The sequence below is a fragment of the Thermobia domestica genome, unplaced genomic scaffold (assembly GCF_964235325.1).
Source record: "Thermobia domestica unplaced genomic scaffold, izTheDome1.hap1.1 HAP1_SCAFFOLD_1875, whole genome shotgun sequence".
In the NCBI taxonomy this organism is placed as follows: Eukaryota; Metazoa; Arthropoda; class Insecta; order Zygentoma; family Lepismatidae; genus Thermobia; species Thermobia domestica.
In genome coordinates, this window is record NW_027657582.1 from 2,324 (window position 1) to 13,828 (window position 11,505).

General features: G+C 38.0%; 1 protein-coding gene and 2 non-coding genes across 3 annotated transcripts; 2 read left to right on the plus strand and 1 right to left on the minus strand.

The window, feature by feature from the left end:
• Nucleotides 1-1,760: 1,760 nt before the first annotated feature.
• LOC145678111 (5S ribosomal RNA) lies at nt 1,761-1,879 on the plus strand. Its single transcript, XR_014130230.1, has one exon. It is a non-coding gene; the product is annotated as a 5S ribosomal RNA (ribosomal RNA).
• A 177-nt stretch (nt 1,880-2,056) lies between these two features.
• Nucleotides 2,057-2,175, plus strand: LOC145678109 (5S ribosomal RNA). The gene has a single exon (XR_014130228.1). It is a non-coding gene; the product is annotated as a 5S ribosomal RNA (ribosomal RNA).
• Nucleotides 2,176-10,975: 8,800 nt separating this feature from the next.
• On the minus strand, nt 10,976-11,287 carry LOC145678108 (histone H4). Its single transcript, XM_081748230.1, has one exon. The coding sequence runs from the start codon at nt 11,285-11,287 to the stop codon at nt 10,976-10,978; it is 312 nt and encodes a 103-aa protein (XP_081604356.1).
• Between the last annotated feature and the right edge of the window lie 218 nt (nt 11,288-11,505).

The window sequence follows — 11,505 nt, forward strand, 5'->3', positions numbered from 1 at the left end:
CGCCTGCATTAAGGAAGTTCGTGTGTCCATCTTGCAAAATGTTTCGTCTTTTTTCATGCCCACTAAGGTAAATATTCATTTTGCTCTTTTCTCTGTATGCAAACCACATTTCTTAAAGGCAACATTTTCATACAAATGTAGTACTAAAAACTTCTAATTGGCAACATCTGGGCTGCGAAGAGGAAAAAGAAAGAAATCTCGTACGTATTCGCGCGCAATTCGGAATTAGCCAATGAAAAGCACAAAAGCGGCCACCATCTCTCTCTCTTTCTTATTAACGGTTTTGTACTTTCTGCAGTTCTATCAGTGCTGCTAACCTCTTACTATATCATTGAATATGTATGTTTAGATATATATATATATATATATATATTTTTTTTTTTACAAAAAATCATACTACTACGGAATAATATTAAATGCCTTTAAACCCTCATTTCTGTTTGCACTTTCTGTTACACTACCTTCCCCGAACTTCTTTCAAGTTATTAAGTGCAGAACGGGGAGTTATACATATTTACTTGCGCTTTGACAATATCTGCACATTGTGTAATAATAGGAGACGTATAAAATAAAACTATATACTAATACGTATATATATATATATATATATATATATATATATATATATATACAGTACACATTCCACTATCCGAGGCTTTCCTTTTCTTTTCTTGCTGACGATAAATTACGCTTTTAGAAATGTTGTCTGAAAACAATAAGAATATGTGCAAAAAATACAATCAGAGGTAGAGGTCTTTAACAGGAAATAAGCAAGGGAGTTGAAAAATTTTTTATGCATGTAAAAAATATAGACATGAACCAACTTGTGAAATAAAAAGACCAGAAAACTACTCTTTCTAAATTATGTGTAAACTTTTTACCGAAAACGAAAGTTGCACGAAAGACTTTTTGTCCGTTTTTTGGCCTCCGGTGCTTGGGGTCCCTGATTCAATCCCAGCTCGTGCCGTGTGAACTTTGTCGTGCATAAAGACCGTGCTCATGGGTTTTCTCGGGTTTCTCCCGTTTCCTCCCACTTTCTTCATTCAGTACTCATCATCACCGTCTCCTTTAGCGTAACCGGTATAAGTATGCGACGTAAATCTAAATATTTCATTTCATTTCCCTTTTCTGCTCATACTGCTGATTATGCGCGATTATGCCAACATCCAACTCCGCGGATAATCGTGCGATTACTGTATATACAACTAATACAGATACAACTAATTATATTATCAGTTACAGTATCGGTTTTTATTTACTAATTTGCCTCACTTTATTTGCATCCCTGCAGTAAATAATTCTTATCGATAATAGTTAAAATGTATATTACATTTTAGTGCTTCACGACTGAATGATCATCTGCCTTACGTTATCTCGCAGCTGAAGAGAATGCTACACTGAAAACTACCTTGCGTTATAAAGGGTAAGTGAAACATATCTTAAAAATATCTTTCATACATTTCATTGTGTACATTAAAGAATGTAAGTTTGCCTTTTTCCTGTAATCAATACTTAATAAAGGATTTATTTTTATTTATTTATATACAATTTCATACGTGGTTCGTGATAGTAAACTCGATAGGACACAGTGGCACTATGAACATCCGAATCACTCATCATTCGAACATTCAAATATTTATTCGAATATTAGTATATTCCAAGTAATGTTAACGACGTTAATATGCTTGCCTTTATAGTTAATAATGTCAATTCTTACTTAAAACATACTTCCTTAACAGGACATTGAAGAAAAGGTAGTTGCCAACGGCCATACCATGCTGAATATACCGGTTCTCGTCCGATCACCGAAGTCAAGCAGCATCGGGCCTGGTCAGTACTTGGATGGGTGACCGCCTGGGAACACCAGGTGCTGTTGGTATACTTTTTCTAATTTTGTTTTTCACAAAGACGAATATTCTCACATCGTTCACCACGATAATTTCGTAATCATGCATTACTTAAAACAATTAGCAACGCTTTCCACGCGCTGGTCTTTTTGAGTATTCACCGACAAACCTACGTAGCTACAATAACTCACTCGAAGCCATATGCATTCGCCAACGGCCATACCATGCTGAATATACCGGTTCTCGTCCGATCACCGAAGTCAAGCAGCATCGGGCCTGGTCAGTACTTGGATGGGTGACCGCCTGGGAACACCAGGTGCTGTTGGCATCTCTTTTTCAAATTTCATTATCCTTCAAGTACGAAAATACTAGAAACATTAATTTTATAGTACTTTCAAGAGATAATTTATCAACATTATTTCATAGCGATTAATCGATATTCTAAGCGTTATACCCACTATTTCTTACACTAACAGCCTGTTTATTTGCACGGCACATTAAAATAACCTGATTTCCGATCCGTGTGCACCTACTACTATACTTAACACGGAATGTATTACCACTTTTTAAAAGTAAATTATTATGACTAAGTGTAGATCTCCGGCGAGTAAATGCCTTTCGTATACAAGCACGACACATCTCCGCTATGTGCTTTACTTTTTTACTAACAGCATATAGAAATTGGATTTCAACGTGTTTCTACATAACAGAATGAAGCAAATTTCGTGATTTAACTCTTTCGAATAATGTGTTGGTCCTGACAAGGACCGTTTGAAATGAAAAATCTTGAAGAAGATTTTTACTTAGAGCTTGTGTACTTGGTAACAGCCTTCGTACCCTCACTTACAGCGTGCTTGGCAAGTTCACCAGGCAAAAGAAGGCGCACAGCTGTTTGGATTTCCCGGCTGGTGATAGTTGACCGCTTATTGTAATGGGCCAAACGAGAAGCTTCAGCAGCAATACGCTCGAAGATGTCATTAACAAAGCTGTTCATGATACTCATAGCTTTGCTAGATATGCCAGTGTCAGGATGCACTTGCTTCAAAACTTTGTAGATGTAAATGGCATAGCTCTCCTTCCTCCTCCTCTTCTTCTTCTTATCTCCCTTGGAGATATTCTTTTGGGCTTTACCAGCCTTCTTTGCAGCCTTTCCGCTAGTTTTTGGTGGCATGATGACTCACTCGTTCAGCAAAATTAGATGTGTCCGCAGAAAAAACAGAAAATTTATAAGTAAGGACGCCCCTCAGGAAAGCCCGCGTCCTGGATAGTGAGTAAGGCATCAACCAACATTCTACATGCCTCTCCTCCATGCTGTTAGTAACCTATAGTATCTGTCGGTGGGGAGTGTGTGTACCGCGGCCTCTATCTTAAACGGAAGACATTTACACGCGAATCTGGTATTATGTGTAGATAGAAAGAAAGAAGGGTAAGCAAGAAGATAGGAAAGCGCGAGAGAAGTTATTTTGTTTTGATAGAGGGACAAAAAACCTGGAAGCCAGGAAAAAACCCCCTTGTCGGTCGTGCTGCATGCATAGGCAATTTACATGGCAAAACCACACTTGAAGGGGTGGTGAAAATCCATGTAAATAAGTCTGTAGTTGTATCTTTATAATGCTACTTCTGCAGTTTATTAATATTTAATCTGTTGTCATGTCTGTGTTGTCTGTAGTATGGGAGTGTTTTGTTAGTGGGGACTTTGTTATTTTTTATTATGTCATGCAATTCTGCTGCTTGTTCCGTTGCCTCGCCTGGTCGTCGTGATTTATTCCTGAAAAGAGAAACTTAGGTTGCTTTTGTTATTAGTGTCTATTGTATATTTCTATTACCCAGATTCGTCAATTTGTGCTAGTTATATACATATTTGTACATATATATTGATATGCTTATACACAAACATACTGTACATACAAAATGTTACGTGTTTAGTTTTTTTTTTAATTATTATTATTTATTATTTTTTTTTATTTTTATTATTTTTTTATTTTATATTTTTATTATTATATTTTTTTTTTGTTTTTATATTTTTTTTATTTTTTTTTTTTTTATTTTTATTTTTATTTATTTTTTATATATATATATACATACACACTACACACATACATACATGTATTTGAATTTTTTTTTTTTTTTTGCGTCTATAGTATACATACGCACACACATACATATATACACATATATACTATGTTATTCATGTACATATCCACGCATACACGCTCGGACATACGCACACTATCATAAACATATAGATATTCGTATACACAAGTGCACATACATATACTCACTCATACAAACTTACATACTTACACATGCATTCACACCTACATACGTATACGCTCGTACATTTTAGAATATTTTACTGTTAGCTTAAGATAGGTTTTTCTCTATCCTCTGAGTAATAGAAGCTTTTATGGGTTTAGTATTAGGTGTAGTGGTCTCTTGTGTTTGGTGTAGGAGTTTATTGTGTAGGTGCCAAGTTTATTTATTAAAGTGTTATTTATGTTATGTTTGTTGTTGTAAAGTGTTTTCGCTTGTGTCTTTATTACTTCAGCAATGGGCAGGATGTTCATACTATATTGTAATGGTTTTAATCTAGTATACCTAGGACAGTTTGTGATTAATTTTATGATTTTATTTTGAAATGTCTGTAATTTCTTCATATTTCCTATCAGTGCATGTCCCCAAGCAGGGGCTGCATATGTGAGTATCGGTCTTATAAGTGTTTTGTATAGCGTTGCTTTTGCATTTCTACTAATGTTTTGGCTTGTTAATAGCGGTTTTAGTTCGGAAAGTCGGCCAGTGGCCTTGCCTATTTGTAGCTTGGTGTGTTCTTTGAAATTTAGGTTTCTATCCAAGGTGACACCGAGGTATTTTGCTTTATTAGACCAGTTTATTGGATTATCAAAAATTTCAACGTTGGTGGTAGGGCTCTTTTTACGTTTTGTGAAATATACAGCCTCACATTTAGTGCTATTTATTTTTATTTTCCATTTGTTAAACCATTCTTCAAGTGTCGGAATGTGTCTCTGGATATATTTTACTGCCTGATTTGGTTGCCAGCTATGAGAATATATACATGTGTCATCTGCAAAGAGCGCTATGTTGGTGTCTTTATGTTTTGGTATGTCATTTACATAGATACTGAAGAGTACTGGCCCTAGGAGAGATCCCTGGGGGACACCTGCTTCTATTCTGCGATGGGTAGATTGGGAATTTACAACTGATACATAGAATTTACGGTTTTTCAGGTACGAAGTGATTAGTTTAACATAAATATCAGGTAGGCCAATGTTATTTAACTTATATATAAGACCCGTTTGCCATACTCTGTCAAAAGCTTTTTCTATGTCTAGAAATACTGCTACTACACTTTGGTTTTTGTTGAATTTATCTGTTATTGATTCTATGACTCTAACTAGTTGGTGTGTAGTAGAGTGGTGGTTTCTGAAGCCGAACTGTTCTTTTATTAGCACATTGTAGTTTTGTATGTGTTGTTTTATTCTTGCTAATATAATTGACTCGGTTAGTTTAGCTAGTGTGTTCAGTAAGCTAATTGGTCTATAGTTTTGTGGAAATTTAGGATCTTTTCCTGGTTTCGGTAATGCAGCTATTTTTGCTGTTTTCCATTCAGTGGGAAAGTGGGCTAGTTTCATTATTGCATTTATGATTTTGACTAGAAAAGAAATTCCTTTTGGTGAGAGGTTTTTGATACAAATATTTTGAATGTTGTCAGGACCTGCAGCTTTGAAAGGCTTTAGTTTCTTTATTACTTTGTACACTTCTTTCTTGTTTGTTTTTCTTGCTGAGGTTAATGGTTGACTTTCTAGCAGTTCGTTTACTTGTCTTTTAACTTGCCTGTCATGTTGTCTGAACTCGTCATTTTCATTGGGCTTGAAAGTTTTTTCTAGTGTATCAGCTAGGGTGTTGGCCTTATCTTCATCAGTAAAGACTAGCCCATTTTCCCCATGTATGGAAGGGGTGGGTGTGTATGGCTTGGTTAAAGTTTTAGTTATTCTCCATATACTGTTATCTTTGAAATTCGCGCTTTCTACTTTTTTATCCCAGGTATACTTTTTGTATCTCCTAATTTCTTCTTTTATTATTCGTCTTAATTGATTTATCTGAGCTTTAAGAGTTTGGTCTCTATGGTTTCGATATGCTCTTCTAAGTTTATTTCTGGTTTTAATTAACTCCTGAATTACATTAGGTAATTTATTGCTATGTTTATTATTGTCTATTAATGGTATTGATTTGTTAGTTGCTAATTGTATAGCTTTAGTTAGAGTGTTAACTGCTTTTTCTAAATCTTCTTTTGTGTGTATAGGATACTCGCCTGGTAAGTTTTCATCTATTGTATTTTTGAATAGATCCCAGTTAGCTTTTCTGTAGTTGAGTGCTTTTTTAATTTTTTCCAGGTCTGGTTCGCCATTTATTGTTATTATAATGGGTTGGTGGTCTGAGTCTAATTCGTTTCCTACTTGTATAGTGAGTCTTGAGTTAATGTTTTTGTGTAAGGCATAATCTAGTACGTCCGGCGCGTTTCCGTTGTGAGGGTAGTGAGTCGGTTGAAATTGGGATAGGATCTGCAAGGGAGATCCTTGCAAAAAGTTATATAGTTTTCTACCATTGTTGTTGGATTGTCTGCTACAGAAGTGAGGATGTTTGCTATTAAGATCCCCTGCTAGTATTATTGAACTACTTGTATTGGCTAGTTTTCTGATGTCTTCTGTGTCGATTTGTTTAGAGGGGGAATTATACACGGAGACAATGTTAACGTGTTGGTTGTTCACAAATATTTTGATGCCAGTAGCCTCAATAGTATTGAGGGTGGGTAGGATTATCTCTGCATGTTTTAAGTTTTTCTTGACTGCTACCATTGTGCCTAAGTTGTTGCCTATTGTATGCCTATCATTTCTGTATATTGCATATCCTCGGATTGCTGTTTTAGTTAGCGGGTTCAGCAGTGTTTCGCTAATTAATGCAATGTCTATTTTGTTTTGTTCAATGTAATCACCTAGCTCGTCTACTTTCTCTGTCAATCCTTCTGCGTTCCAGGCTAGTATCCTGAGTGTTGTTTGTTTTCTATTTAAGCTGCCCATTGCTGTTTTTTTTTTTTTATTATTTTTTTTTTAGTGTGTTTGTGTTTGCTGATCTAATGTTGATTTCTTTGCAACTCTGCCCGCCCAAATTAACAGATTATTTATAAAGTCTCTTAAATGAAATATTACCGAGTCTACATTTTTATTATCTACAATTTTAGGAAACAGGCCTAATGATTTAGAGACAATGTCTGTATAGTTTTCTGTTTGTGGTTTAGTTATGGGTTCGTTTTTATTTTTATTGTGTTGTTTTGGTGGCTGTGTACGTGTTGGTGTGGTTTCGTCTTCTGTGTCACTGCTAGATGTGTATATTGCGTGTTTTCGAGTTGGCTTTGATCTTTGGTATGACTTCTTCGGTTGGTTAGGTTGCTGGGTTGTTTGGTTGGAGGTAGAAGGTTGAGGGATTGGTTGGGTTGATTTTGACTTTTGTTGGGTCATTGTGTTGGTTTGTTGTGGTGTCGTTTCTGTTTTTCTCGTTCTTGCAGCCCTTCCATCTCGCAAGTTGCCAGATTTTCTGGCCAGAATCTTCTTGTACACCTCACAGCCTCTGTAATTGGCGGGGTGGGGGCCTCGACAATTAGCACAGGTTGGTGGTTCGCTTCTGGGCTTTTTGCAATCCTTCGTCCAGTGTTCAAGTCCACATTTAACACATCTGGGCTGGAGATTGCAGCCGGCCGCAGAATGCTGGAAGTTCTGACATCTGTGGCATTGAATTACATCTTGGGGGGAAGGCCTATACTCCTCGAATCTGACTGCTAAATGCAAAATATGCGGCAAGTTCACGAGCTTTTCCTTTAGTTTATTATCGGGCAACTTAACGAGATAGAGTGGCATTGGAACTTTTTCTTTTCCCTCGGTTTTCTTGTTTTTGTCACTGTACACCCGTTTGGACATTTGGTGCACTGTGACCCCTGTTGACTGTAAAACCCTGTTTATGTAGTCCTGCACGTCTGTAGTGGGCATGTCGACTGGTAACCCCCTAATTACCACCCTGGCATGCTTTGCGTTGTTTCGTGCTGTGTGGAAATGAGCTATTTTGTTTTCCTGTATGTACGCTAGTATTTCCTTGTAAGCTATCTCATTCCACACGTTTAACCTGAAGCCTTGACTGGTGACTGTCGCGGTGAGATTTCCAAACTTTCTTGAGATGTCACTGAAATTTTCTCTGTTTGTAACTGTGATGTAAGGATATTGTCTTGTTAGTGGTTTCTTTCGTGTTGTGTTCTGTGTTTGTGTCGTCTGTCTAATCTTGGGTGATTTCTGTAGTGCGCTAGAGTAAGTTGTCTCGCAAGTGGTGTCGCTAGAATCGTCTGATGTGCTACATGTGATGTTTTTAGAAAAGTCCGACTCTACATCTGTGTCTGAGCAGCTACTACTAATATCAACGTTTGTAGGACTGATGTTAACTTGACTTATGTTCTTATCATCTAATGACAAATTCCGCCTGTGTCTACTATCCCTGATGTCATTTGTCTTGATACTAATTGACTGACCTGTGTCTTGATGACTGTCTGACCTGATCACCTCCTTGGCTGTTTGTAGTCGCTCCGGGATGCATCCTACTTCCGTGTCTGATGCCGCTTTCCTCTTCCGCCTGGCCATCTCGATTTAGCACTGTTACACTTGTATTGATAGTCACTTAGTTTATGGCACTTTGACTACTCGTCGCGTTTAGTTGAGCGTATAAGGCACTTTACACTGCGATATTTATCTTGAACGTTGTATTTTAATCAGATATGTTACCCCTCAGAGAACGACACTATGAATTAATTCCAGGCGCCGAGCGTCCTGCGTGGTCCTTGAAAGGGCCGGTTTCTTCTAATACACGTTCCTCGTATTTCTAGTTTATTATTTAAGGACGGTACCTCTAACCTAATTCTTCAGGGTTAGGTCCCCCTAAAAGGGTAAGGGCCTAAATCCGTACCCCAAAGCACTCCCGAGTACGCGTAATACTATATCGGCACTCCCGCACTGCTTTAGCCAGCCATTTTCACACAAGAATACGAGAGGATAACTATATTGAGGGACGGTTCCCTTGATCCCTACTTACTAGGCCCCTACTGTGTAGGATCCGATAGCCTAGTCACTCCCGAGTCACCCCAATGAATTGCCAGCCGATTTATCGACTTCATTTAAATTACAGTACGTGTTTCAATTCGCGCCAACTGCCTTGCTTTTCATTTGATGCACTCGGGTGCACGCTTGAAGTAGTAACAAAACTGACTTGATTCATGGGAGGCCGCAATTTTTCCTCTCATCTTATTACGAAAGAATATTGAACAATGTCTGGTCGCGGCAAAGGTGGAAAAGTCAAGGGAAAGAGCAAGTCCCGCTCCAGCAGGGCTGGCCTTCAATTCCCAGTAGGCAGAATCCATCGTCTTTTGCGAAAGGGTAACTATGCCGAACGAGTTGGTGCTGGCGCTCCCGTGTATTTGGCTGCAGTCATGGAATACCTGGCAGCTGAAGTTCTTGAGTTGGCAGGCAACGCTGCTCGTGACAACAAGAAGACTAGGATTATTCCACGTCATCTGCAGTTAGCTATCCGTAACGACGAGGAATTAAACAAGTTGTTGTCTGGAGTTACAATCGCTCAGGGTGGTGTTTTGCCCAACATTCAAGCTGTACTTCTGCCCAAGAAAACTGAGAAGAAGGCATAAATGTAAGACCTATATCTCATACAAATCGGCCCTTATGAGGGCCACAAACCCCTTTATAGAGGAGATTTACGATTGAAATGAATTGTTTTCGATATACAGACTCATCAAAAGTGTCTGAGATAGTTGCTTAGTTTCATTCGAAATTCTCGCTGCTATTCGATTAATTAGTATATGTGTAGTCGTCGATCGTAATTGAAGCCCATAGGAAGTCACACTAACTTTAGAATACTCCAAACAGCGATGTGCTTAGTTCCCACTACATTATTAATTATAAGATCATTACCTTTTGTATTGTCGCTAGCTACATTTTTTTGATATTTGCGTACATCGGGCTCATATTACCCAGAGGACAGGACAGTCGAGCCCAGATTCTCAGCAATGGAAGAAAACCTCATACCACATATTCTCATGTACTTCATGCTAGACAAAGGAATTTCCAACATTCTTAAAGCACTCATGTTTCTCTCTTGCGTTGGCTTGGCTGAAATTACTCTGTTCAATATGTTCTCGACATTTATTATTGTTCATTACTATGCCCCAATGACATCATGAACAGAGCGGATCAGAAAACTTTCCTAAATTTCTTTTGCAACATAGTAATGACATTAAATGCACACTTAAGTACGATTTATTCTTTGCAAGGTCGATATTCATATTTGTGTGATATGTGTTATATGTATATGGTTTGTAATACGCAACTACTCTTATTCTCTGATCTCAGAACTCATTTGCTACTGTGCCCAACGAGCGAGCCTAGGTTTCTTGTAACTACTGCCTTTCTTTAGTAAATAATGTGAAGTATACAATGCATTAACCTACATCTCATATTTGTATTACTCTTTATTTTAGTAACCCGCTACGAAGTGTCATTAATTTACATGTAAATCACAATAGACACTACCGCAAAAGAAAGAAATCGAACCCAAGACCACGTAAACAAGATAAAGGACAAGATTCAGGTTTCTAACGCATTATTCGCCCCTCACAGCACAGTATAGAAGTTGTATAAGCCTCTATACGTACATCCTACTGTCAGAACAGAAATTCCGACTTGCGTTTCGCATCTCTCATGCTCGCTACTTCCAACAAATCGCCAATTTCCAACCAGAACCCCTTCTCCAGCATTAATACTGCTACATGATATGAATACGTATACATGAACGTACATAATGTAAAAAAAAACGTATGATTTTCTCAAATTAATCTCTCTACGTCTGTAATTTAGTGTGCATCAAAAGGCTTTAATGTAGTTACACGAATTCTTATAATCTAACAGAAAATCGCACAAAGTAAATCTTTCCCTTTATATAAATTTGTTGGCTCTGAAAAGAGCCGTTTATGCCAATTTTATATCCAAAATAGGAGGAACCCCAACTTAACCTCCGAAACCGTACAGGGTTCTTCCTTGCCTCTTCAAGGCATACACAACATCCATAGCTGTCACTGTCTTCCTCTTGGCGTGTTCTGTGTATGTAACAGCATCTCTGATTACGTTCTCCAGGAATACTTTCAATACTCCTCGGGTCTCTTCATAAATGAGACCAGAGATACGCTTCACACCACCACGGCGAGCAAGACGCCTAATAGCGGGTTTGGTGATACCCTGGATGTTGTCACGAAGAACTTTACGGTGGCGCTTGGCACCTCCTTTGCCAAGACCCTTGCCTCCTTTTCCACGTCCTGTCATTTCGATATGTTACTGCTTCGCTCACCACACACGAGAAATACAAGCCCAAGCAGCCCAAGACTCGTGGTTTTGTTCCTTCGATCATGCAGGGAAAGCACGGAGGAAAAACACAAAACGTGTCTAAGCCAATGAGAACTGTCCTTTTCGACTGACTTTATCCAATGAGAAATAGCTTGATTTAACGGTTTTGCTCTTTATATAACTTGACTTCATTCAGC